Source organism: Colletotrichum fructicola (assembly GCF_000319635.2).
Source record: "Colletotrichum fructicola Nara gc5 chromosome Unknown KSG_Nara_v1_contig03, whole genome shotgun sequence".
In the NCBI taxonomy this organism is placed as follows: Eukaryota; Fungi; Ascomycota; class Sordariomycetes; order Glomerellales; family Glomerellaceae; genus Colletotrichum; species Colletotrichum fructicola.
Genome location: NW_027094053.1, coordinates 2,548,792 through 2,574,958, shown reverse-complemented (window position 1 = coordinate 2,574,958; position 26,167 = coordinate 2,548,792). Strand labels below are relative to the sequence as shown.

The 26,167-nt window shown below is 55.4% G+C and overlaps 11 protein-coding genes across 11 annotated transcripts; 8 read left to right on the top strand and 3 right to left on the bottom strand.

Moving 5' to 3' along the window:
• Window positions 1-110: 110 nt before the first annotated feature.
• vma-7 (V-type proton ATPase subunit F) lies at window positions 111-652 on the bottom strand (the record flags this gene model as incomplete). The annotated part of the gene is made up of 4 exons (XM_032035056.1): window positions 111-251; window positions 308-442; window positions 501-536; window positions 596-652. 4 exons carry the CDS (start codon window positions 650-652, stop codon window positions 111-113), a joined length of 369 nt encoding a protein of 122 aa, XP_031886205.1.
• A 472-nt stretch (window positions 653-1,124) lies between these two features.
• Window positions 1,125-2,589, top strand: mug154 (Meiotically up-regulated gene 154 protein; the record flags this gene model as incomplete). The annotated part of the gene is made up of 2 exons (XM_032035054.1): window positions 1,125-1,370; window positions 1,429-2,589. 2 exons carry the CDS (start codon window positions 1,125-1,127, stop codon window positions 2,587-2,589), a joined length of 1,407 nt encoding a protein of 468 aa, XP_031886022.1.
• A 741-nt stretch (window positions 2,590-3,330) lies between these two features.
• Window positions 3,331-4,392, bottom strand: CGGC5_v005479 (uncharacterized protein; the record flags this gene model as incomplete). The annotated part of the gene is made up of 1 exon (XM_032035053.1): window positions 3,331-4,392. The coding sequence occupies one exon, from the start codon at window positions 4,390-4,392 to the stop codon at window positions 3,331-3,333; it is 1,062 nt and encodes a 353-aa protein (XP_031886023.1).
• A 2,392-nt stretch (window positions 4,393-6,784) lies between these two features.
• On the top strand, window positions 6,785-8,776 carry CGGC5_v005478 (uncharacterized protein; the record flags this gene model as incomplete). The annotated part of the gene is made up of 1 exon (XM_032035052.1): window positions 6,785-8,776. One exon carries the CDS (start codon window positions 6,785-6,787, stop codon window positions 8,774-8,776), a length of 1,992 nt encoding a protein of 663 aa, XP_031886018.1.
• A 2,005-nt stretch (window positions 8,777-10,781) lies between these two features.
• On the top strand, window positions 10,782-13,344 carry LEUA (3-isopropylmalate dehydratase; the record flags this gene model as incomplete). Its single annotated transcript, XM_032035051.1, has 4 exons — window positions 10,782-10,881; window positions 10,966-10,997; window positions 11,082-11,156; window positions 11,221-13,344. The coding sequence occupies 4 exons, from the start codon at window positions 10,782-10,784 to the stop codon at window positions 13,342-13,344; spliced, it is 2,331 nt and encodes a 776-aa protein (XP_031886019.1).
• A 321-nt stretch (window positions 13,345-13,665) lies between these two features.
• rib2 (Diaminohydroxyphosphoribosylamino-pyrimidine deaminase) lies at window positions 13,666-14,781 on the bottom strand (the record flags this gene model as incomplete). The annotated part of the gene is made up of 3 exons (XM_032035050.1): window positions 13,666-14,381; window positions 14,499-14,660; window positions 14,724-14,781. The coding sequence occupies 3 exons, from the start codon at window positions 14,779-14,781 to the stop codon at window positions 13,666-13,668; spliced, it is 936 nt and encodes a 311-aa protein (XP_031886020.1).
• A 1,390-nt stretch (window positions 14,782-16,171) lies between these two features.
• MX2-0 (Interferon-induced GTP-binding protein Mx2) lies at window positions 16,172-17,694 on the top strand (the record flags this gene model as incomplete). Its single annotated transcript, XM_032035049.1, has 5 exons — window positions 16,172-16,282; window positions 16,341-16,595; window positions 16,655-16,784; window positions 16,951-17,047; window positions 17,103-17,694. The coding sequence occupies 5 exons, from the start codon at window positions 16,172-16,174 to the stop codon at window positions 17,692-17,694; spliced, it is 1,185 nt and encodes a 394-aa protein (XP_031886021.1).
• A 249-nt stretch (window positions 17,695-17,943) lies between these two features.
• On the top strand, window positions 17,944-18,750 carry CGGC5_v005474 (uncharacterized protein; the record flags this gene model as incomplete). Its single annotated transcript, XM_032035047.1, has 2 exons — window positions 17,944-17,997; window positions 18,055-18,750. The coding sequence occupies 2 exons, from the start codon at window positions 17,944-17,946 to the stop codon at window positions 18,748-18,750; spliced, it is 750 nt and encodes a 249-aa protein (XP_031886015.1).
• A 1,078-nt stretch (window positions 18,751-19,828) lies between these two features.
• Window positions 19,829-21,417, top strand: PHYA (3-phytase A; the record flags this gene model as incomplete). Its single annotated transcript, XM_032035046.1, has 2 exons — window positions 19,829-20,049; window positions 20,115-21,417. 2 exons carry the CDS (start codon window positions 19,829-19,831, stop codon window positions 21,415-21,417), a joined length of 1,524 nt encoding a protein of 507 aa, XP_031886016.1.
• Window positions 21,418-23,292: 1,875 nt separating this feature from the next.
• Window positions 23,293-24,072, top strand: CGGC5_v005472 (uncharacterized protein; the record flags this gene model as incomplete). The annotated part of the gene is made up of 2 exons (XM_032035045.1): window positions 23,293-23,397; window positions 23,497-24,072. 2 exons carry the CDS (start codon window positions 23,293-23,295, stop codon window positions 24,070-24,072), a joined length of 681 nt encoding a protein of 226 aa, XP_031886017.1.
• Window positions 24,073-24,986: 914 nt separating this feature from the next.
• On the top strand, window positions 24,987-25,938 carry INM2 (Inositol monophosphatase 2; the record flags this gene model as incomplete). Its single annotated transcript, XM_032035043.1, has 2 exons — window positions 24,987-25,104; window positions 25,166-25,938. The coding sequence occupies 2 exons, from the start codon at window positions 24,987-24,989 to the stop codon at window positions 25,936-25,938; spliced, it is 891 nt and encodes a 296-aa protein (XP_031886178.1).
• Between the last annotated feature and the right edge of the window lie 229 nt (window positions 25,939-26,167).

Here is a 26,167-nt window from a genome sequence, read left to right as displayed (position 1 = left end):
TCGATTTATTTCATGACAGATCAGCCTGGTCCGTCCATAATCTGCATTCTCTACCCCCATAATAACGATTCTTCCAATCTCGATTACTCTGAGGTGACACGAGCGCACATTTACTCTCCAAACAACCTGCGCACTCTGCGCAGAACACTGTCCTTCTCTGGATCGTACGGGTGGTCCTTGGACGGGATCTCGAGGACGGTCGGGAATGCGGCAGTGTACGTATCGATGCGGTGTCGTATGCGGTCGGCAACCTGTCCTCCTGTCAACTATGACCTTGCGAAGCCCTCCTGTTCTCGATGCAACTGACGTGCTGGTTAATCAGAACGATGCCAATGTCCTTCCTTGTGGTGAACGACTCGAACGCGGACTCGATCGCAGCGGTGTCGGTCTTGCTGTCCACGACCAAGAAGTTCTTCTCCTGGTCGGCTCCCGTGCTAACGTGCTGCACAATCCATCAGTAACCGTCGAGCCGAAGCTGTCGCTCTTGCGAGGGGGCGTACTCCAATGCCTGCGAGGAGGAGGCCGGTGACCGAGTCCTGTCGAGGCCGTCAGCAAAGACAATCGCAGAGATGTCATCGTTATCGGTTCATCTGACCTCGTCGCCAATGACAGCGAGGAACTGCCGGTCCTTGTAGTCTGCTTGTGAAGCCATCCTGGCGGGTGACTTGATGCGGGTTGTAGGAGAGCTTGCGATGCCCAGGAGTCGGCGAGCGGATTGACGTACTGCCTTGATTACCTACTGCGGCGGCGGAACAGCCACAGACGGCACCTTGCGGGGAACTGTTAGCGCTTCGCCGCCAGGTACTGCCTGCTGTAGCACAGCGCTACTAACAGCCACTGAACCTTCCAGTGAACCCCACTGCAGCAGATACGTACCTGCCTCCCGACGTGGACATCCAGATTGGGGCCTGCCTAACAGAGGGTACCTTACCCCTGTCAGAAGCTCCTGCCTGGCGGGACAACATCCCCAAAAATCAATAGACCCAGACTTCTTTGTAAACAATTTCAACCAGCAACAACAACCACCTTCGGCCTCGTCGCCCCCTCCCTTCGACCCCTTCCAGACCATCAATCATCAAATCGACGGATTCGACTTTGCGCGCCGCAATCGCGAACCCGACGAGATGCCGCGCCTTGTGAGGAAGAAGCCGCTTTCCGAGCGCGTGAAAGCGTGGCTCAACCCAATGGATACTCTGCTATGGTTGTCTGAGGAGTTGGAAACAAGAGACTGGGACTCGAAGGCACTGGGGACGCAACTCGGGCTTGGATTCAACTTCGTCTTTCTTCTGGCCAGAGCTAATAGCCTCACCTCGGAAGTTGAGGACGATGTATTCAACGACGCGGGTTCCGGCAGCTTCATCACCTTCGTGGTAAGTCACAAGTATTACCGTATGACTGCCGCATCGCACAGGCTAACATGTCTTCCAGATTCGCCCGCTCGTCTGGATTCTGGGCGTTCTTTCCTTTGCCAACGCCTTTTACGCGATGACCCGAACGAGGCAATACCGGCTGTTCCAAGTCAACGTCGATGACAAGCCGCATACTCCCTCTGCGCAACGAGTCAAGGCCAACCTGGATCCGTCCGCATCCTCCCCTCTCCGAAAACTTGGAAACCTATTGGTGCCTGAGACTGCTGAGTCGCGAGCTCATCCCGATCAAGTTCATGACGTGTGGGAGCTGAGCGTTTGGGATCCCCTGCCGGTTTCCTTGCAGCTCTTCTGCCTCTTCAGCCCTGGTCACGTCCTCGTTTACATGATGTTCCTGCCGCTGGTTCCCTTGGATCCTCGGCCTAGTGTGACTGTCTTCAACTGCATCGTGTTGCAACTCATTCTCTCGGCACAGCTCCTTTTCGTCCAGTCTCGGTATGCCCAGCAGATCAAAGACACGGCCATCATCCACAAGGAAGTCCTCCACGAGTACGATACGAAGTTTGTTCGCCCGCGTCTTCACCCGGTCGTTCGCGATGTCGGTACGCAGTGCTCTCCAGAAGAATCGAAGGATGAGGAGTCCTTCGTCGAAGTCGGCACTCCTACTACCCTCATCAAGAAAGAATTTGTCACGACACCCAACCCCCACGTTAAGCAGGACGAGCCTGTGTACACGCCACCGACCAGCAGTTTCGCTTCTCGCCTGTTCACACCCACGACGAGCCGCCGCTCTGAGGCCTTTACGCCAGTCCCCAGCACGAGATCGGTTCGACAGAGCCTGCCTACCGGGTATCAATCCACTTCCACCTCCACGTCGAACATGGCCGCAAACACCGGTTCGACAAACTTTGGAGGCAACATGGGGGTATTCACCCACGCAAACTCGCCCTTGAAGAAGGCAACCAGTCTGCACGACGTGAACCAGGCTTTCATGTCTCCTCGCAATTCGCGGGAAATGGCGGCGCTAGAGCAGCGCAGGGGAGGGAGCCCGGTGAAGGCTGGAAGTCCGCTTAAGCAGTCTGAGACAAGAAGGTCCACCGGCTCCGATGCTCACGAGAACAACATGAACTCGGCTTCATACAACCCCTTTGCCAGCGCGAAGAGGAATAGAAGTCTGCAACAAGGAGAACGATACCCGTCAAGGTGGTCAGGGTTCCACTAAGGGAGACTGAGAGAAGGACATACACTGCATACATGGGAGCGAAATTGCTTCAGCGGACTTTGCTTTTGCTTGATGGCTCCGAGTTGTGTATACATTAGCAGCATATGGCGGCGTTGGGTTTGGGCGGCGGGCGGTCATTCCGGGCTGGCGTTTCTTCTTATTAAACCCATAATTCAAATTTCAGATTATACATAACCTTGCTTGGTTTTCGTGTCGTACTCTCAGCGTTAGTGATAAACAACAGCCACTGCCGGGTAATTCTGACATGCCAGTTTCTCGGAGGAGTCTCATGCTGTGCAAACTGTAATTCAGTGCGGGCTCTGTGTTGTAGCAAGTGTATTAATCTGAGACATGTCCCCTTTCCGTGATTCATCCTCGTCGTCGTGAATGGCAAGCGTTTGCTGCAAGACCTCGTGGCCCTCGCATCATTGCCCGTCGTCCATCCAATCCCTTATGTCGTCCTGACCTCGTTGCCACTCGTCCATCCAATCCCCACGTTCCGTCTTATCAGATTCCTAAACCAACACATGGTAATTCCCTCCCATCATCCAAGTCCATTTCTGGTTGTACAAAGTACGATGACTTGGGATTGCCATCTGAATGTTAAGCCATTAGCCTACGGCTCCGTGAAATAGGAAAAAAGACATGATAAAAGGAACAAGGTACTTGCCCTGATGCAAAAGTCCAGTGTTTGTCTGGATCTCCGAAAGTTGTAGCCATGCAGTTTGCTTGAGACACCCTTCAAAGTAAATCGACCGATTGGTCGTAGACGTCGCGTATGGCTTCATCAAAATCCCAAGCGGAGTCATACGTCGGTCCAGGCACAACCTCCACAAAGTCGTCGGGGTTTGCCTCCAAGTCCTCGAATTCTTCGTCACAGTCTCCGGTCTCATTCTCTGGTTCTTGCTGGTGCCAATCTTCCTGACGCGGCGCCAGCAGTGCGTCAGCCGGCAGCTTTCTGTTGCAGCACTCCTCGGTCCAGTTGCCAGCCTCATACTCAACGAAGATCTTTGCATATAGCTTGAGACCAGTGAACTCCTTCAGAGCAGGGTCCCAAGCGTTTTCCTCGTACTCGTGAGGGCCATGTGGGTATTCCTCCCGGAAGGATCTTCGTCCATGTATGTCGAGTTCTTTGCGGAATCTTTCCATATACCACTCCACGTGTTCAAGAAAATCATCACCCTCGAGCCATCCAGTGATTTCTCTCTGCCATGCAGGGGTGTGAATAAGATTGCGCAGCTTGCATCGGCGCTTAGGGGCCTCAAAGGCCTCTTTGGTCCAACCATTGAAGTCGTCTGTCGAAGAGCTCACAAAGACTTGCGTAATGGTCTCTAACTCACGGAGGACGTCGAAGATGGTGTCTGTGATTATGCCGGGGAACTCTCGAGTCGCAACAGCCAAGTGACGGACTTCCCAGAACATTGAGTCCAGGCCAGGCTCATGGCCCAAGCAGTCGATGACAAGATTGCTGTCATGATTGTCCTGTAAGTTGGCTCGAGTGCAGAAAAGAGTGTCAAAATCCGGCTGGAAAAAGCGGAATGGGACACGCGCAGTTGTGCCTTGGTGAGTGGTGAATCGAACGCCACTCAACTTGAAGTTCTGGGCGAATGCTCGGGACTCCTGGCATATATGCATCAAGGTCGGGTAAGCTGTGTACACAATGAAGAGTTTGCGTGGGTACTGCCAGCTCTTCTTGAGCATGCCGGGGTGCGCAATGCACACTTCCGGTTCATCCTCCGGAAGGGCGAACTTCCAGATGGCGTCGCGCAGCTCCATGGGAAGCCTCTGAAAATACGTGAACATTTTGTTGCTCTTGTTGAGAGGCAGGTTCTTGTTGTTACTCAGTTGTAATAGCGCATGGCTGGTGAGATGGTTTGGGTTTGGGTGGTGATGGTAGAGATTTGTGTGGGAGAAGAAGTGTTGCGAATAGAGAAGGTGTAGAGTGAAGAGTGAAAAGTTCGAAGGGTGAGGGAGAAGAAGAACTGGTTGTTCTTTTGCTGTTATATGTCGCGACAGCCACAGAGGAGGAAGGCACAGTTCCAAGAGGAAGGAGAGAACGCTCCGTCCCTGAGCATCAGTCCTCAGTCCTAAGGCCGCTAGGACAATGACTCAAATTGTTGAAAATTAGCTGCCAGTTATTTGGTAGTTGCGTTCCATTCATAGTTATTGCCATCAGCTTCGTTGTCTTCATACTCCTGCAGTTGAGGCTATCGTTGTCTGGGGTAGTTCCTGCCACTTTGGGAAACCGGGATATCCTTCACTCAACCTGGTCCTTGCACACGGGTTGACTACGTCTCTGCAGGACATCCCCGGCGACATTTACATGGTTCTGGGGACACCTCAAAATTGTTTGTTTACTTTCTATCCTACAGCATTTCTATCCCGCAGCACCCCCGGCCAACGATGTCAGTCCACTCGGCCCCAGACTCTGACCAGCAAATCTCACCATCGTTTCGTGTCTTTTCTCGACAGCCTGGGAATGAGCGGTCAGAGGACTCGGTTCACAAGCCGACTTTTAGCTCTCGTCTGAGGAGTCTTTTGCCCAGCTACCGGGCTGAGAAGGGCGGCACTCTTCGAGCCAAAGGATACTAGGAGACCAGCGAGACGCAGAAGACGAAGACTCGTCGCTCCCAACGCGGCTCGTCTCGAGTTGATCAAGGCTCCGACCACATCTCCAACTTGAAAACCGCGGAGACAGTTTCTCATGAGAAAGGTCGCTCTGTCGAGTCTCGTCGTGAGGAGGGTGGTACTAAAGCAAATACCACGGCAACCAGGACGACCCGAGCCGAGAGAAGCATCGAGGAACGCCGTTTAGTCCATTCTCAGCGGAGAATCCTCAAGGAAAGCGGCGACTATCTTGGGGTCCAGGGATTCAACCCCGACACAGGGGAATTGGACATCATCACACCCTCCACGAGCAGCTCCGCAACTTGGGCACTCGACCCGAAATTAGCCTCGTTCCAAAAGACGCAAAGAAAGCCCCTCGATGGCCGCAGAGGAGCCACAGTTCTGACGGAAAAGGACACGAGAAGCGTCTTGGACCGAGAGAAGGAACGATTTGCGCGCAAAGATCGAGAAAAGGAGGAGCTTCGCAGAGCTCAGGAGAAAATACATTGGAATCGAAATCGTCAGCAGTGGTCATCTGCACAAGAACCCAACCTCAGTCCTATAGCGCAGTCATCGGCCGGCATGTCGAATCACGGTAAGCCATCAGTGACCCGACTGCACTGAGCTGAGGTTGTCATAACATCGTCTTTTGCTAAATCGAATGACAGGTTCAGACAGGAAAGACGAACAGCCTATGCCGCAGCCACAGAGAGTCCAGGAGCTCCTTGAACCGGTTCGGAGAAGTCCTCCACGTCCTCTGGTACCTTCAGGCCCTCCCGGTCCGTCAGGTCTCAAGTCTCACCTGCCGAAGCATGTACTCATTGACGACGATGCCGGCTCTTCAGATACAGTACTGCATGGCGAGGGGAGCAACCACCCTTTTCCTGGTGCCCGTCAGCTTAGAGGCAACGAGATATCCGTCGGCTTAATCAATGCTGAAAGACCTCTTCCCGCCCTCCCGAGAGAGGACCAGCGCCAAAAATCCGGAGTGCCCGAGTTGCATATCACACCTCCTTCAGCCTACCCAAGGCCTCGAAGTTCTACCCAGACCACCAGACCGGGGGGTTTCAGCAGTGTGCCCATTACGGATTCTTTTTTAGGCCAACGGCGCCCGGGGCCAGTCAAACCGGCAGACGAGCAAGTACCCCTGGACGCTTCCAGCCAGACGGCGCCATCGAGCGTCGAAAAGAACGTTTCGCCAGGACACAATCCCTTGGGAATCCTCTACCAGAAACATTCGAGACCAACGGTACCAGCAATCGACACACAGATAACCTCGGAAGGCAAACATGCGGACAAAGTCAGCGCCAAGCCCCTATCGACCAAGAACGGCGAGGCGCGACTCAATTACCTCCAGTCATGGGAGCAACAAGGCGACCTGAAGAAAGAATGGGATCCCCTGGAATCTTGCGAACTGGCGGACCTTTCACTACAGCAAGAGACAGAAGGACGGGCTCACATAACCGCAGTAAATCCGTCCGATTCGAGGATGAACAAAGTCCCGTCTCCCACCAACGAAGCTACAGCGACTTCGTCCCGGTTAAAGTTATGGTCGATATACCAAAGTCATCCGGCAAGCCCAAAGGCCATGAGCAGGGAAGAGAGGGTCGAGGCATCGGTTCGGGATCTGCTGGACAACCATCATGGCATGACAGAGTTCAAGTCAGCTCAAGAGAACCAGTTTCTGACAACACAAGTAAGGCTACAAGGCGACTCGGCAACGGAAGTACATCCAGTCTGGGCCGCAAATCAGAAGAAGGCGGACGTGATGGCCGACGCTGCTCTCACACCCATCACCACCACTACTGGCTTCGACCAAAGTCTTGGTACGCCGAGCCAGTGCCGAAGGCCCACAAACCTCGAGGAAACACCGGAGAACGACAATTGGAGCGTAGTGGCACATCGACACTCAAGTCGACGTTTCAGCGATCAGATGTCGACGTCGACAGAAGACATATCAACGACATCAATTCATTACAGATTCGACAGCCAAGCGCAGGTTCTTCAAAAGGACCTCCCAACAATGTCCCTTCGATACCAGCACAAAAGCCCGACGCCAGCGCCAAGAGAGAACACAGCCCTTCAATGCCAGTTCGATGGCCCAGCGGAGAGCATGACAGAAGAGGCCCCGACAAGTTCGGCACGCCACCAAGGCGCGAGCCAAATAATGGCAAGAGAGAAGGCAGTGGGACCAGTTTGTTACCGACCCAGCGAGCGCACCTACAAAATCAAGACAGACCGCCCATCAAGACCGGACCGCCACCAATCCAGCCTCCCCGTGATGAAATCGAGAAAGGACGGCCCAAGACTGCTGGGAAGTTCCCGAGCCAGCAACCCAACGCCGTCGCCGAGAGAAGAAGGCCAGACGGCATCAGTTCGGTACCGCCTAGGTTTCCAGGGGCTCAGCCAGGACCTGGCTTCGACAGACCACGGCTTCAAGAAAACTCTACGAGGGCCTGCGACCCAACAGGCGGCCGCGAAATCGTCTGTGAGCAGTTCCCCTACCAGCGACAGCCCTCAGGCAAACTCAACGGACAGCTCTGTCACATCACTCACGTCCACGTCTATGTCACACCCGAACGAGTTGAAGGAAGCCGCCCAAGACAACCTCAACCAAACCTTATGCCTGGAAGCGGCCAGAACCGCAATGGTAGAGTCGGGCAACAAGATGGTGGAAACTCTGAGAGACCATCGGTTGAACAAGGACAGCAACTCAAAGACTTCAGGCCTGAGGAACTTGCCTGTCGATGGCGTACTCAGGGCGAGGTTGAGAAATGGTCTCCACCTCGTCAGAACAGCCAACAAGAGCAAGGCAATTTGGAAAGACATCATGTCGAATGGCGCGGTTTCGGACATGGTCAAAGATGCAAAGACACTGGGGCTAGAGACGCGAGGCGATTGCAACATGAGCGGGGCAGTCTTGAACAGCAACGATATGCGGGCCGCGAAAACGGAGACGGTGAAGAACAGGACCCTGCTCCAATCGGACGGGGCGAACGACGTCGACTATACATATCAATTGAAGACGGACCAGCACGAAGCCGACGTGATCAAGCAGAAGGAAGTGAACAACTCCAGTCAGAAACAGCAACAAATTCTCATCGACCAGACGAGGCCCGCCAACGTCAATCCGAAAAAAGCGTGCGATTCCAACCAGAAAGAGGCCTGCAATACTCCCAAAACGACACAGCTACGCAGTCCTGTCAATCAAGCCGATCCAGCCATGTTGAAGACTGGCTGCAGCATGTCGACAGCCCACGAGGTCGACAAGTCCGAAGACGGCGTCATCGAAGGTCGTTTGCGAAGGGAGGAGTGGCATAGACAGACACGGAAATACGCCACTCAAGGCAAGCAGCTCGCGATCAGCCTAGTTCAACTGTACTGGGAAGTCATATCACCATGCTTCGTTCCGACATCGCCTCTCCGGCAGAGACTGGACAGCAGCAAATCCACATGGACGGACGTTGGAATACTTGTGCTGGCGTTGATCGGCGGTTTCATGTTATTGGCGGTAGCAATCCGGCTGTCACAGGGAATAGCATGGATGATGCGGATGATGCGAAGCATCCTGGGGATTTGAAAGGCAAGCTGGGGAGGTTTGATTACGATTCTCGGTTCCTGGCAGCCGACCATGACGAAAAAGGGAGGTTGTGGAGAGAAGCTTGGCGTTCGAGCCCAACCAACCGCCGATCGGCGCAGTAGGGACCGGGTTGGGTGTGCGGCCCTGCCACGCCGTACATCGGCTGGGTTGGGGGAGAGGGATTTGGTGATAAGGCAAGGCCGAAAGCGCAGCGCTCAATGATACGAGACTGACGGCCGCTGTTTGAGCTCGTGTGGGGTAGCGGTGCGGGACAAGCATGCATCGGGATAGGAGAGTGGTACGGCTAACCAGTAGTGTTGAGGCAGATTGAGGATACAAGTATTGATAGGTGGCATGGCTAGTACTCATTAATCAGTGTTGTGCATCTGGCAGCGGGCGTCCGGGAGTGCGAGGTGCATGGTCTATTCGGCACCTCGGGTGTAATCGTCGAGTTTTGTCGCGGCCTCCGGTTTAGCCTGGGACGGGGTGTTGGGATCACCGCAGGAGCCGCCGCCGATGCGGTGAGAACTTGATGCTGGGCAGGCAGCTGGCAACCTGCAAGTGGCTGCTGAGAGGCCGTCCGTCACCGTTTGGTCGGCCGGCGCCGATCTAGGCGTTCGGCGGTGGTTGTAATGCAGTTCTGCAGCGTCATCATCGAGTAAGCGATGAACGTCGGATGTTGCATCCATATGTGGGATGGGATTGTTAATCCGCGCGTACACAGCTGTTTGCCAACATATCTAGTGTCTAGGTAAGGACAAGACAGGAATACGTACCCTACTGCCACTGCCGGTGCCGCTGGGATTGTGACTGCGACTCCCGGCAAGTGTTGTTGGCAAGTAGTATGCGTAGGCAGTTGACAAGAACCGGGATTAAGATTGGGACCGTTTGGTTTTTAAGCCTCTCAACAACGATCACGCACATGAATCTTCAAATGAGACCAACGCAACGACGGCAAAGAGCGGACGGCAAACGACGGATGGAAACGGGGGCGCAGCTGGGTCGCTCCGACTCAGAGATACAACTTCGGACACATGAGAATTCAAGTAGTTGCTGTTTTCGGCGGAACTGAGCCCATGCGAGCCCATATTACTCGTCAGATTGCGGGCTCTTGCGGTCTCACGTGCGGGTTTGTAGTCAACCAGTGGCTCCCGTTTATGGATTCTAGGTAAGGTACCTAGTAGCAATAGAAAAAAACTGCTCCGGAGTCCCAAGTGAAGACTCATCGTGGAGGGGCGGCGCGCGTTGATGGCAGCGTTTGGAAGGTTCTGAGCGGACCCCTCGGTGCAGGGCCTCTGAGGGCTTCCTAGGGGGCGACGGGCCAATCCGCGGGCGCCATTTGCAAATCAGGGCGCTGTACCCCGCGTTCCGGCGACCGGACCCGCAGCTGGCTGGAGCTGACGCCTCCGATGATCGGAACAGAATTCGTGCCAAAGCTTCACGGCTTTGGCCATTTTGTTTTGCTGGGAAGGGTCAGGTACCTGGCATGGCGGGCACTTTTGTGAGGGCGCGGGGCAATGGGCTCGTAGTGTCCATGCTTGCTGCTGCGGTATCGTTGTTGATTCAGCGCGCCAACTCTAAGAGACTGGACTGGACCTTGGACCGGAGGTCACAAGAGGCAAGGCACCTGACGCAGAAGCAAAAGTAGGTACCTGGCCATGTTCCTCCTCTTCCATGTCTACCTACTCACCTGCCTTACCTAGCATTCTGGCTCCCTTTATTTCAAAAGCCAGATACGAAGGCCTCCCGGTCCGGCAGATACATATTGAGCTGCTCGTCCCCCACATCCTGCCATAACCTCCGACACAGGAATTTTCTACTCTTTCTTACACTCTTCCCTCTTCCCCTTTACGCCTCTTGTCTCGCGACAGCCTCTCCTGCTTTTGACTTCAGACTTCCCCCCACACTTGATTGAGAGCACCGGGCGAGCATCACACCAACCGGTCCCTTATCGTGAGGACGCTGCCTGCTTTTGGAATTCGCTTTCGCGTTCGAGTCGCACACAATGCCTGTTGCCGAAGGAACCCCGCAGACTCTCTACGACAAGGTCCTCCAGGCCCATGTCGTCGACGAGAAGCTCGACGGCACGGTCCTGCTGTACATTGGTGAGTCTGCCTTGCCTTGAGCCCAGCTCTGCCTCGCCTGCCATGGCCTCATGGAGTAATTTGCTGACGTTGGTTGCGCGACAGACAGACATCTTGTTCACGAGGTCACCTCTCCTGTACGTGACGCTTTTTTTGCCCTGCATCTCGGATGACGTCGGTTGATCGACCCCACCATGACGGCTCGCTAACAAAGCCTGCAGCAAGCCTTCGAGGGTCTGAAGAATGCCGGTCGTAAAGTGCGCCGTCCGGACTGCACTTTGGCGACGACGGACCACGTAAGTAACCAATTGGATTTGCAAAGTACTCGAAAATACCCAATCGCTAACTCTGCTCTAACAGAATGTCCCCACCTCATCGCGGAAAGGCATGAAGGACATTGGTTCCTTCATCGCCGAGGACGACTCTCGCGTGCAGTGCGTGACTCTCGAGGAGAATGTCAAGGACTTCGGTCTCACCTACTTTGGCCTCGGCGACAAGCGCCAGGGTATTGTTCACGTCATTGGCCCCGAGCAGGGCTTCACCCTTCCCGGCACCACGGTTGTCTGTGGTGACAGTCACACCTCCACTCACGGCGCCTTCGGTGCCCTGGCTTTCGGTATCGGTACCAGTGAGGTCGAGCACGTTCTCGCCACCCAGTGCCTGATCACCAAGAGGAGCAAGAACATGAGGATACAAGTCGACGGCGAGCTGGCTCCCGGTGTCAGCTCCAAGGACGTTGTCCTTCACGCCATTGGCAAGATCGGAACTGCCGGCGGTACCGGTGCCGTTATTGAGTTCTGCGGTTCTGTTATCCGCAGCCTCAGCATCGAGGCGCGTATGTCCATCTGCAACATGTCTATCGAGGGTGGTGCGAGAGCCGGCATGGTCGCCCCCGACGAGGTGACCTTCGAGTACCTGAAGAACCGCCCTCTGGCTCCCAAGTACAACTCCGACGAGTGGCACCGCGCCACAAAGTACTGGAAGTCTCTCCAGTCCGACCCCGACGCCAAGTACGACATCGATGTCTTCATCGACGCTAAGGACATTATCCCCACCATCACCTGGGGTACCTCCCCCGAGGACGTCGTCCCCATTACCGGCACCGTTCCCGACCCCGAGACCTTCCCCACCGAGGCCAAGAAGGCTGCCGGCCGCAGAATGTTGGAGTACATGGGCCTCACAGCCGGAACTCCCCTTGAGGAGATCCCCATCGACAAGGTCTTCATCGGCTCCTGCACAAACTCCCGTATCGAGGATCTGCGTGCAGCTGCCCACGTCGTCAAGGGCAAGAAGATTGCTCCCAACGTTAAGCGCGCCATGGTAGTCCCTGGCTCCGGTCTCGTCAAGACCCAGGCTGAGTCCGAGGGTCTGGACAAGATCTTCATCGACGCCGGCTTCGAGTGGCGTGAGGCTGGTTGCAGTATGTGCCTCGGCATGAACCCCGATATCCTTGCCCCCAAGGAGAGATGCGCATCCACCAGCAACAGAAACTTCGAGGGTCGCCAGGGCGCCCTCAGCCGGACGCATCTCATGTCCCCCGTCATGGCCGCTGCCGCTGGTATCGTTGGCAAGCTCGCCGACGTCAGGAAACTGTCTCAGTACAAGGCCAGCCCTCACATCGAGGCAGCCATCACTCCCATCGAGCCCCACGTTGATGAGCGCGTTGAGGAGAGTTCTGAGGAGAAGGAAGCCATCGCAGATCAGCCCGAGGACAACCAGCCCCACACCAACACCTCCGCCTCCGCCTCTGGCAGCTCCACTGGTCTCCCCAAGTTCACCAACCTGAAGGGTATCGCCGCTCCTTTGGAAAAGTCCAACGTCGACACCGACGCCATCATTCCCAAGCAGTTCCTGAAGACCATCAAGCGCACTGGTCTCGGCAAGGCCCTCTTCTACGAGCTCCGCTTCAACTCGGATGGCTCCGAGAACCCCAACTTCGTCCTGAACAATGACCCCTACCGTGCGGCTAAGATTCTCGTCGTTACCGGCCCCAACTTCGGATGCGGTTCCTCCAGAGAGCACGCTCCCTGGGCTCTGAACGACTTCGGCATCAGATGCGTTCTCGCTCCCTCTTTCGCCGATATCTTCTTCAACAACACCTTCAAGAACGGCATGTTGCCCATCGTTATCCCCGACCAGGCCGTCCTGGAGAAGATCGCCGACGAGGCCCGCGCTGGCAAGGAGATTGAGATTGATCTGCCCAACCAGCTCATCAAGGACGCCTCTGGCAACACCCTTGCCAGCTTCGACGTTGAGGAGTTCCGCAAGCACTGCCTGATTAACGGCCTCGACGACATTGGTCTGACCATGCAAATGAACGACAAGATCACCGACTACGAGCGCCGCATGTCCCAGCTGACCCCCTGGCTCGACGGCACCTCCTACCTCAAGAGGGACCCGAAGACGGGCCAGCTCCTCGCCAAGGCGGTTCCTGTCCCCAAGACCAACCGGGGCGAGACCAAGACTGAGCCCCTCGAGTGGTAAAGCAAAAGAGAAAGAAAGCAAAACAAACGAAAAATGGGTTGGTAATCTGGAGTTTTGACTTTGAAAGTTAACGTGTCTACGATACGATGGGTTCAACTGGCTTTTTGAGCATGTTCATATGCTGGCGGCGGCGATTGGGAAATCAAACTAAGGGATTTGGTCATGTGGCTTTCTGTATGAAGCCGAGAAAAAGTTTTTCTATATCGATGTAGGGTAGATGTGCAGCATAACACAGCTTTTCGCAAGACTGAGCTTTTGCGCCGTACCAACACCAACCTCTGTGTCACTCAAAATATCATGAGATGCATCCAAGGCATCAAATCAAAGTTCAAACTTTGAATCTCGCAAGATACCCACGTGAATCACGAACCCAGACTCTATCCTCAACCCCTCTGGCAACAACTCGTCAGGGACCCTCCACATGCGGAACCGCCTATGAAAGCTCTTGGCCCATTCCTCAAACACATCGGGGCTACGTAGCTGCTGGGCCACTATGCACACGCACGGCTCGGACCGCTCCGCCTCCTCCGCGTCGGTTTCCTCTTCCTCTTCCTGGACGCGCAGGCGGAGCCGAGCGAGGTCGGCGGTCGTGTAGACGAGGGGGTCGACCAGGGCCTCGTTGTAGATGCAGTCGCAGCACACGACGGCGTCGAAGGAGCGGGTCGCGGGTGAGCCTGTGAGGGAGGGCGTCGGGGTGTCGAGTTCCCAATCCAGAGACGTGAATTGTATGCTTCCCAGACTTGAGGATGCTGAGGGGGTGGTAGCGGTGGAAGTGGTCCTTTTCCGACGGGATGAGGGTTTGGAAGCCGTGGAGGATGGGAGGGGGTTCGCCTCGAGGTTCTGGTGGATCATGCGCGAGACGTATGGCTGGTCTGTGAGGATGTAGCGGGATATTCTGGGCGCGAGGAGGAGGGCTGTCAAGGGGGAGATGCCGCAGCCTAGTTCTAGGACTGTGGAGGTGGGTGTGAAGATGGGGTTGAAGGGGGATGTTGGGGAGGAGAGGTAGGTTGCGAAGAGGGGGGTGATTTTCCAGAGGACTGTTGGGAGGTATGTTAGTACGACATGCCAGATTTGATGGTTTTTATGAGAAGTGAGATGGATGTTATCTAGGGTACGAATGGCGGAAGATGCATTGTTGCATGAGATCAACTTACCAGCGCCGGTTGTGCCGCCTGCCCGGGTTGATGAGAGGACCGTCGGAGATTGGTGGATGGTGAAGTCCCGGTCGGCGAGGGTGAGTGATAGCGTCGTCGCTTTGGGGTCGATGAAACCTAGGTTTGAGGACGGAATATCATGAGAGAACAGGAAGAATGTTTCTAGGTGTGTTGGTAAGCTGGAAAACCTCAGGATACTTGTTGGCCATCATCGTCGAGATGTACCTTCTTCAGGATCAAGGATTTCATCCTCCAGAGTGGAGATGAGGGCTTTTACAGCCATGACCGCTGAAAGTTGTGATGGGCTCGTGAGAGATCCAGAGAAGTTTGATTATATATGAATCAATATGGACAGAATATATCAGGCTAAAGGCCTTATGTGTGAGACCTCAGTAGTGATGAGAGTGAGGTGAAGGTGTGAGGTTGTGAGTTGGTGTGTTGGGTTTGGGTGGCATGCACTAACAATTTTCGTGCCCCTCGACTCAAATCCGACGACATGTCTTTGGATTGGAGATATGGGTCCCGAATACCAACATATCTGCGCCGCAAATCTGAATAGCTTCATCAAATGGGACAAGATTCACTCGATTAATGGCAATTCCTAGCGTATGTTTGAGTGATAGGTTTGCAAACGCAGCTGATTGCGTAGCTCAAGCCGGTCCTCAGCGGGTCCCACATCACAGCACCGGTCACGGAAACCTGCGTCCCTTGGAAACTTGGACCCTCCCCGGGCTCCTTCCTGCTTCTCAACTGCAGCAGACTATTTATTGAAGTTCTTCCTAGTCGTTGTCAACAGCGAGCGGGGCCAATTGGTCCAGTGGTCAGGTCAGCAGCAGTGCAAGCGCCTTGGATGATACACAATAACCCAGCTTGTTGGGGTTCGAATCGAACCTTTTGCATTTCCAAAATATTCTTTTTGTTCCAAATCTCAATCAATAGGTAAAATGTGACCTTATACAGCCAGAATACATTGGTCAACATAATCACACCCAGATATCCATGGCCCTCTTGAGGCCTGCCTTTACACTACCCTTCTTCACCTGCCACTTCTTCATGAAGCTACATGACTCTGAACCACGGATATCTTTCTTTCCTCTTTCTCTGCTGATGCTTCGATCTGCCCATGCGGGAAGGCAATGATATCGCTACCTGCCTTAGTGTTTCCGGCCCGGGTCTCGCGAACCGTTTGTCCTCCTTGCGGTGAGGCGTTTGCATCTCTTTCCTGATCCAGAACCCATGCATCTTATGATTAGCCTTGCTGGTACATCAAGAAAGATCGAGGAGGGAGAATCTGTATCGTGACGTGAAAAGAAATCAGTTCTAGGCCATTCTCCCAACTGAAACAACCAGCCAAAATCTTCGCTTGATGCCTTGTGCTTGATTACCTTACTGACGTAGACAAGGACGGGGCACTTCTGAAAGTAGGCTTTGTTTATTACCGCATGCGCGCCTGCATCCGAAGCAGGCTGCGGCATCGGACATAATACGATGAAAGACAGGAGGCAGACACGCAGCAAAACGCAATTTGACGGCCTCCGGCATGAAAAGATCTGCCAGCATGTCGTTCTCTTATTTCCTGGCGTGTTCCTCCATCCCATCTTCCTTTTCAACTTCATCGCACCTAGACTTTGCTCAGTCAATACAAGCCCACATCTCATCGTTGAAGCATTACCATGGCTCCCGTTCAGTCGACTCCCCAGACGGGCCTGGGCAATCGCCATCTCTTGGACAAGATCGACAAGCTCAGAGAGCTGGGAATTTCCAAGCAGGTCCCTCTTCCACAGGTATGAACCATCGATCAAACCACTTGGCCATTATCTGACCCAGTGTCTCTTCTCTCAGCTTGTCGTCGTCGGAGACCAGTCCTCCGGAAAGTCGAGTGTTCTCGAGAGCTTGACGGGATATTACTTCCCTCGATCGGTCGGACTCTGCACCCGCCATGCTACGGAGATCGTTTGTCGTCGAGAGCCGACGACTAGCATCGTTGTGACCATTCATCCTTTCGATGCCACCGCTCGGAAGGCTGAGCTCGCCAAGTCTTTCAGACATGTGCTTCAAGACCTCAGAGGAGGACAGTTTGCGGAAGTTCTCCAGATGGTAGGTTGAAGGAGAGCATTGAATATTGAGTCTTTGCTAAGTTTTGCTTTTCCCATTAGGCCTCTACTGTCATGGGATTGAAGTCAACCACCGATGGTTCCTCTGAGGGCGATGCCTTCAGCAAGGATATCCTTCGTGTCGAGATTTGTGGCCCAGACGAGGAGCATCTCACGATTATCGACGTCCCGGGTAAGTGAGGACTGCGTGGTCTCATTCCTTGTCTCGCGTTTCCTCTGTTGTCTTCACCAGTTGAGCCCTTGGCCCGACTTTCCCTTGCCGTTGATCTTTTTCGACATATGTGACATCGCGAGACCCTGATTCTCTTTGGTACTGTCATGGACTAATTTGTTCAAAGGCATCTTTGAGAACGTCCAGGAGGGCTTCTCCACGTCCAGAGACGTTGCTCTTGTCAAATCCATGGTGAAGGATTACATCAAGGATTCCAGGACCATGTGAGTGCCATCACGTGTTTCCTCCTGCTGCAATGGTACTGGCTAACATCAATAGCATCCTTGCCGTGATCCCCTGCAATGTGGATGTGGCTACGCAGACTATCCTCATCTATGCTGCCGAAGCAGACCCCGAGGGTAAGCGTACTCTGGGTGTATTAACGAAGCCGGATCTCGTCAGAGAGAACGCCACTCGAGAGGCGGCCATGGACCTTATCAGAGGCAAGCGGCGCGACATTCAGTTGGGCTACTACGTTGTCAAGAACCGAGGCGCTGACGACACTTCATCGAGCAAGGACGAGCGGGACTTTGAGGAGAAGTTCTTCGTCGACGAAGAACCTTGCTGCAGGCTTGACAAATCCCGGCTTGGTGTCCCCGCACTTCGTAGCCGCCTGCGGGAGTTGCTAATGGACAGAACCAAGAGCGAGTCTCCTAAGGTTCGGCGTGACATCAACGAGCGCCTTGCAGATGCGAAGAAACAGCTCGCAGCTCTTGGTCAACCAAGAAGCACCGCAGACGAACAGAGACGGTTCCTCGGCGAGATCGTGAGCCGCTTCGTTGAACTCAAGAACTTCGGCCTGAACGCCTACTACACCGGAGACCCGCTCTTTGACAAGCATCCGGACCTGAGACTGGCAACACGAGTCTGAGAAGCCAACACAGCGTTCTCCAAAATGTTCTTTCAGAACGCTCACACTCGGCAGTTTGCTGATCCTGCTGCGAGCAAAAGCGAAGGCGACGACTCGGACGAGTCATCGGAGAAGTCTGACGATGACGATGACGCGAGCAGGAACGACCTTTAACCCCTCTCATTCTCGATCCCCTCTGACGAATCCGGTGAACTCGATGGGGTTCTGGCGGAGGCTTGTAAATGCGCCAAGCCAGGAACCAGTGGCATCATGAAGCACCTTGAGCAGTTGTTTCTGACCTCTCGAGGCTACGAGCTGGGCACCGTAAGTACATGAAGCGTTTGATTTTCTGTTGAAGTGAGCCAGCTAACAGCTTTGCAGTTCAGCAGTCACATGCTGCCCACCGCCTTCAAAGAGCAATCCATCAAGTGGGAGGCCACGACTCTGGCTCATGTGAGCAATATGATTCTCATCGTTCACCACTTCATCTACAGTGTGGTGAAGGAAGCGTGTGTAGACGCTCAGGTCCGCGACGCACTCTGGTCCTCGATTCTGGATGAACTCTTGAAGCGGTACCAGGTTGCCATGGATCAGGCGAAGTTGCTGATCCACGTGGAGCGGGAGGGACGATCCATCACTTACAATCCCGCCTTCGACAGAGCCCTCAACCAGGTCAAGACGATGAGATCGGCGAGCAAGTATGAGGACTCGAAGATTACTGTGCAGAATGGAGAAGAGTCCCTCGAGTGCGTCATGTGGAAGGACCTGAAGCGAGAGACTACCGAGGCTGAGGGTCTCAACGAGACTTGCTGCACCATCCACGATGTCCTGAGAAGTTACCATGATATTGCCAGCGCTCGATTTTCGGATATGACTTGTACCCAAGTTGTGGACTACTTTCTTCTCGGCTCCGAGGACGGCCCCCTTGGGGTCTTGTGTCCCAATCGCATTTTTGGCATGACGAATGAACAGTTGGACATGGTAGCGGGTGAAGATGCCGTCAGCAAGAGCCTTCGTGAAATGCTGAAGAATGACATCAAGCTGTTCCAGGATGGAAAGAAGATCTTGCGCACTTGAGACTGGTCGCGCGATGGAGGAGGCCTAGGAAGCACCATGACTGTCGTTCGCTGGTAGAAATATTTCGCAGATCGGATATTATTGTGGCAGAATTGAAGCAAAGTCAGTTGCCGCACAACCTCATCTCTTCCGCGACCTGATATGCTTCCTCTATTACTGTGATTCTCTAGTTAGTGATGTCAATATAATTCGAAGATCAGGTCCGGACCGAGTGCGTGTGAGAGTTTCGATAGGGTTGAAGGCCCATCCTAGAATCGCACGTGCTCTCTGAATCGACAGCAAAAGATCCTGAGTCAACTTCCGGGATGGCGCGCGTCGAATCAGTCGTCCATCGTCCATCCGGGCCCCGGTCGCGACCTATCAGCGGCACTTGGCACGGGTTGTTCGGCATGAAGAAGGGAAGAGCCGCTGTGAGATATTTCGGAGGTGGAACCACAGGGGGCCTTAGGGGGAGCTGCAGGGAAGGCGATCGCGAAGCTTGTTCCAATTCCAACGTCGCATCGACCCACGTGACTGCCCCAAAGACATGCCGTGCCTGTCCACGTTTGGGTCTAATGTCCGCCCGACCTCCCACCTTCCCCCGCCAGCCCCCGAAGACGCTCCGACCGCCAACCGGTGGCATCCAGCTGTGCTTAAGTGCCCGTTGAAGGTTGAAACTCGACATCGCTAAGGAAACGTCGCACAGCCGCCGTCCTTCATCAGCAAACACACCCGTCTATTTTTCTGCATGGTATGAGGAAAAACAAAACAAAACAGGGGTTCTCCCGGACGAAATCCCCTGAAAAGCACCACGCAACTGTCGTTTGTTTCCAATTCACCTTCCGCACTTTGGGAAACCCCTTCAACCTGCGGAAAACCAGACACACGAGACAACTTCGCTTCTTAGCCCGTTAGCCTCTCTACCCACCTTGCATCACACCTCAGTCGCATACGCCCAAAAAGAACCCCCGAACGAGGGGAACAGGGATGCTGCAGCGGGCGGACCCTACGTCGTACGCAAGCTCACTGACCTGGGGAACCACCCAGGCACTCTAATTTCCATCTTTCTCCTCCTGGCACCTGCCTTCCATCTGCCGCGATGGGTCGACTCTCCGATGGCGCCACTTCGGCCTACAAGTCAGTGAGGGGCCTCTTCGTGGGCAAGACACATAAGTACAGCACCATCCCGGAGGATGAGGACAGAGCAGGCACCGAGACGGAGTACGAGCCCTACCGGCGTCAACCGAAGCCTACACTTGCCTTGCTCATTCTGGGTGCCATGTCTTTCGCCGCTCTCCTCACCTTGGTCGCTGGCTTCAGGTAAGTTCATACGAGATACTTGATTTCTCATCAAAAAGTCTACAAGCATTCTAACGCGATAGCAGCCTTGTCAGCGGCCAGAAGCCGGACAACGCCACTGGTGAGGTCTCTCAGTTCTGGGGCCAGTACTCTCCCTTCTTCTCGGTGCCGTCCGAGATCAGCGCCGCCACCCCCGACGGATGTACCATCACCTTCGCGCAGGTGCTTCACCGACACGGCGCTCGGGACCCCACCTCCGGCAAGACGGCCACCTACAAGGCACTCGTCGACCGCATCCACCAAACCGCCACTCAGTACGGAAAGGGCTTTGAGTTCATCAAGGACTACCAGTACACTCTCGGTGCTGATGAGCTCACTCCTTTCGGCCAGCGCGAGCTTGTCGAGTCGGGAGAGGCCTTCTACAAACGCTACCAGTCTCTGGCCGCCAGCGCTGACCCGTTCATAAGATCATCGGGCCAGAACCGCGTCGTCGAGTCTGGTCTCAACTGGACTTCTGGCTTCTTTGGAGCCAAGATTCAAGATGGTCACAATGGGCCTGATGGAGGAATCAACTCACAGATCATGGTCATTCCTGAGCAGGAGGGCTTCAACAACACGTTGGACCACAGCCTTTGCACGGCTTTCGAGTCAGGCAACTTCTCCAAGGTCGGGGATGACGCTCAGGTTGACTGGCGCAACACCTTCACAGCCCCTATTTTGAGCCGTTTGAACACGAACCTGCCTGGAGTCAACTTCACATCCGAGGACGCTGTCAGCTTCATGCAGCTGTGCCCATTCAACACTGTGGTTAACGGCACACAGTCTCAGTTCTGCGACCTCTTCACGTTGGACGAGTGGAAGGACCTCGAGTACTACGAGACCCTGGGCAAGTACTACGGCTTCAACGCGGGCAACCCTATGGGTCCGACGCAGGGTGTCGGCTTCACCAACGAGCTGCTCGCGCGATTGACGAAGCAGCCCGTCGTGGATCACACGTCGACCAACTCTACTCTCGACGCCGACCCCGTGTCGTTCCCGCTCGACAAGGTGCTCTACGCCGACTTCAGTCACGACAACGACATGATGAGCATCTACGGGGCGCTCGGGCTCTACAACTCGACGGCGCCGCTGGACAAGACGAAGCGAACTTCGGTGCAGGATGCAAAGGGCTTTACGGCCAGCTGGACGGTGCCCTTTGCAGCACGCATGTACGTTGAAAAGATGAAGTGCGGATCGGACGAGGAGCTGGTTCGGATCCTGGTCAACGACAGAGTGGTGCCGCTCAACGGTTGCGGCGCAGACGACCTGGGACGATGCAAGCTGGACGCTTTTGTCAACAGCCAGACGTTCGCGAAGAGCGGCGGACTCTGGGACCAATGTTTCGTGTGATACCCAAGAATAGGCTTCCTTGGTTGCATTTGGGGCACTCCTGTCTAGAGGAAAAGAGGATAGGTAGACTATTAATCAGCCACAATAGAGAAGAGGATACGATCGCCAAGCCAAGTGCCGCAATAGAGGTGCCGAGTTGTCAGTGTCAAGTGTTTGATTGGGAGCGCTAGGTTTCAGTGACAGGGGCCTAGGAGTCCGATCTCTCTCTGCAGCAGCAGGTTGCGCAAGCTTGGGGGCAATTGTTTCCAGCAAAAAAGTCAGAGAGTCAATGACTAGCGTGCGAAGCGTGAAGCCAAGGCCGTATCTGACAGTTGTCACAATTACCCAACCCGCAGGCCAAAGCGCAGCTACTAAAAATGCAGCATCATGATGTGCGTGAGAGTCCGTTCAGGGGGTTAATGGGGGAAATGGTTGAATAGTTGTCTCAACTGCAAGGGGGAATCGCTATGAATAGGGACAAAGCCATGCTACGTGCTTCGTACACTTGGTAAAATGGAGCGATGGGCAGCGAGCAGGGGTTCAAAGCTGGTTTCGTTTCCCGGCTCGACAAAACATTTTGGACGGGGGCAAGCGGACCAAGGTGCGGCGGGCACGGAAGCTCTCCAAGAAAGAACGGGCGGGCGGGCCCAGGTAAGTTACGCACGTCATTGTGGGAGAGTACCTTAGGTACCTACATACTAGGTAAGGTATGTAGAGGTCCTCACCAACGCTGTGTGCGTCCCGGCCAGGCAGAACCGGTGTCCCGGGACACTGCTGCCGGACCTGGACCTCGTGGCCCTCGACAATGAATGCGCTCCGTCGGGGCCTTGGATGGAATGTGCGCCGTCTTAGCACCCGCCCGCGCGCGGTGCCGGTCGTTGTCAGTGACGGCCATGACATGATTGGGCACCACTTCACCACCAAAGCGCGGAAATACTGAACCCCAGAAAGATGGAGGGGAACGGTGGACCGAAGAAACGAACCACTTGCGGCCTTAGTAATCCACTGAAAAAGCAACAAGCTGTTGGCCAAGCTCTGTGGGAGTGGAGGTCGGGTGCGGCACGCCTGATTCGGGGGGAGCCTAAGCCTAAATCCATGGCCCCCAGAAGACAGGCAGACAGACAGACAGACACACACAGAGAAGCTGAAGTGGACTCGAAGCAGCAGCGGCAGCAAGTCCGACTTCCATGCAGCAACGCTGACGGAGCGCGCGGAGCTAGAGAAACCGGGCATCGCTGTAATTGGCAGCTGCCTCGCACCCAAAAGGCACCCGACGACGCTATTTGCGCATCCTCCACCAACTTGCAGATGCAGCCTGCCCGAGCTTGCCTTGCTGCTGCTCCTCCTCCATCGTCTCGTCATCCTACCTATCCCGTCTGTCTTCGTACCACCACCACCACCACTACCGCCGTCTAGGTTGCCTTTTCACTCACCACCCAACTGGCAGGCAGCTGAGTTCCGTCAAGCAGGGAAACACCGACTCAAGCTTGGGTGCTGACCTGGCCTTGCGCACCGCCTTACCTGTCTGTCAAACAAGGTTTCGCCGGGCTTTGCGTTCTTTTACCAACTCATCTTACTTTTTTTCTGTTCCGCTTCTCTGCCTTGCCTTGCCTTGCCTTGCCTGCGCCGTACTCGTGCCTTCCCAGGTTCCTCGAGCCCTCGCGCGCGCTTTTCCTCCATTATCCGTCCCGTCGCTCTCCCGCACACACCACAGCCACAGCTCCGGCGACAACTGCGACTGCGACGAACACCATTGCCGCTGACCACCCACGACCACCTTGTCCCATGAGCCGGATTTCCATCGCACACCGGAGACTTCCAACCACACATCATTGAAGACTTCCTGCCGCAAACCCTACTCAAGACGACGACACCCGTCGCATCTCAATTGCAGCCATGGTGAACGCCGCTGGAGGCATCGTCATCGCCATCCTGGTGCTACTGCTTGTCGCTGGAGTCGGTTGGGTCATCTTCACTCAGCTGCGCGCCCGCAGACTGGGCGTAAGTCAAGCCTCCCTCTTCGCATCGTCGTTCCTTGCTCTGAGGCAGATACAATGGTCGCACTGCCTGGATCTTTCCCTGCTAACCTTTCGTCGATAGCTCCCGCCGCCCTCGCTTTCCTCGTACATACCATTCCGAAAATCCGAACCACCAGCTTACGGACCCCCGCGCCCTGCGCCCAGCGGCATCGTCGGCTGGTTCAACGACAAGATCACCGGCTTCAAGAACCGCAACAACCGATCCGCCGCTGGCGCCTACGAGCAGCCCTCGGCCGGTGCACCCCGTCGAGGTTTCGGACCCCTCGACCCCGATGAGGCTTGGGATACTCGCGTCGGCCACGAGGCGGAGACCTACGGACCCTACGGCAATTATGAAGAGCAGGAGCTTGGCTACCGGGGCGGCGCTGGCGGAGGCGACAGCTACAACATGAACATGGCCGCTACTCCCAACGTTCACGATGAGCCCGCGAGGGGTCGCAGCCTCAGCCGACCCGGTGACGACCTCGCCGTACCCAAGGGAGGCAGGAATCCTTTCGACGACGACGCGGAGCCAAGCAACATCAGCCTCCGCGGCGTAAGCCCGCGGCCAATGGTCGACACTGCGCCTCAGCAACAGCCGAAGGAGAATGGCGAGAGCCCAACAGAACGGAGGTCCATTTTCAGAGAGAACGTATAAGAAGACTACGACCAACAAGATGCGCCGCCGCAAGTCAGGCGATGGATACAAGTAGAAATTGCGGTCTCTAGAGGGGCCCGACAAAACAGACCGATTACAGCCGAGTCATAACGGAGGAGGATGATCGAGCAGAACGGAGGGAGGCCAGCTTGCCTTTGGGCAATCCTATGGAGATATGATGTAAGGAAAGCGGGCCAGAAGGACGGGCAGGGCACCGGACATGTCACGAATGGGTTGTGCAGTATTGTTTTCACGCGAATCCACGGCGTTGGGTCTTTTCGGTTTTTTTTTCCATCCAACTTATTCTCTGCGAGAGCAATAAAATTTTACAATAAGCCGTGATCGACAAATCGGCCCGCCATTGATCTCCCTGCGTAGTGTCTCTCCGGAAGAGTGCGAACGCCGGACATGCCGCTCCCGGCATCCCACCGGGCAACCAGTCTGTGGATACCGCCGCAATGTAACGGAATCGTCACTGAACTTGGGGGACAACCGCAGCTTTTCCTCTCCCGTCGCCTGATGTGAACGTCCGTCGCATGCTCCTTCCGCAGGCGGCGATTGGTCGACGTCTCTCCGGGTCCCTGCCCGCCCGCCTGATCCGAACCCGCCAAGACCCTCCCGAGAAGAGCCTGGCCTGACAACCGTGCCGGGGTTGGCATTGAAGGAAGGGTGAGAGCCGCCCGTTGGCAGTTCCCCACAGTCCCCCCAAGCTGTGACCTCATTCCCCAAACCCCGCCATCATTCCGTTCCCCTCCCCCTCTGCCCCTCCAAAGCTCACCTTAGACTCCAAAAAAACAGTGATCGACAAAGACAATTCTCCTCACCAGGGAACACGCCCACGCCCTTGAAGACGAAGACGAACCAGTGCGATTGAGATCAATCGCGTTTAGGGACTACAGATATCAGCAGCAAACATGGCGGACCTCAACCTCCAAGAGATCCACGACACCCTGGTTGACATCGCCAGCGAGGCGGGCAAGATGATCATGGCCGCGAACCCGTCCTCTATCGACCAAGGGACCAAGCTCAACTGTGAGTTCACCTATCACCCAGCGGCATTCCCACGCCGGCCTAGCTAACTAACACCTCTCAGCCGTCGACATCGTCACCGAAACAGACCAAGCCGTCGAGAAGATGGTCTCGACCCGCCTCCAGACAACATACCCCAACATCTCCTTCATGGGCGAAGAAACCTACACAAAGGGCACCCGCCTCGGCCCCGAGCCCACCTTCGTCGTCGACCCCATCGACGGCACCACCAACTTCGTCCACTCCTTCCCGGATGCCTGCATCTCCCTCGGCCTCGCCGTCGCCCACGTCCCCGTCGTCGGCGTCATCTACAACCCCTTCCAGGACCTGTGGTACACCGCCGTCAAGGGCAAGGGCGCCTTCATGCGTCGCGCGGGCGGCGCCCAGCAGCGCCTGCCCCTCGCCAAGTCTCCGGTGCCCCTCCGCGGCCTCGACAGCGCGCTGCTTGCGTGCGAGTGGGGGTCCACGCGCGACGGTCCCAACTTCGAGCTCAAGGCGGAGACGTTCAAGAAGCTCGCGGCCACGAAGGAGAGCGGCGGCGCGATGGTGCACTCCATGCGCGCGCTGGGGTCTGCGGCGCTGAACCTCGCGGCCGTCGCGGCGGGGCAGCTGGATGCGTACTGGGAGGGCGGATGCTGGGCGTGGGATGTTTGCGCCGGGTGGTGTATCCTGAACGAGGCGGGGGGTATCATGGCCGGTGGAAACCCGGGTGTGTGGGAGCCTGCTGTCGATGAGAGGGTCTACCTCGCCGTCAGGGGGGCGCCGAGCGGGCAAAAGGAGCTTGTTGAGGAGTTTTGGGGCGTTCTTGGGGACGGCAAGTTGGATTACTCTGTTTAAGGGTTCGGCTTGTCAGGAGAGTGATGATCGAAAAGGAGGCTGTCTCGACGTCCGCTTGGTCAATTTTTCGAACGTTGATCTGAAGGGAGAAGGAAAATATGCACATTTTGCATTTCAAAACAATTTTATGAAAAGATTCATAGGCGTGGACTTCTATAGACACGAGGTAGTCGCAACAGATCGACACTGGAATAGAGAGGCAACTGTTGATAGACGAACTAGATCACGG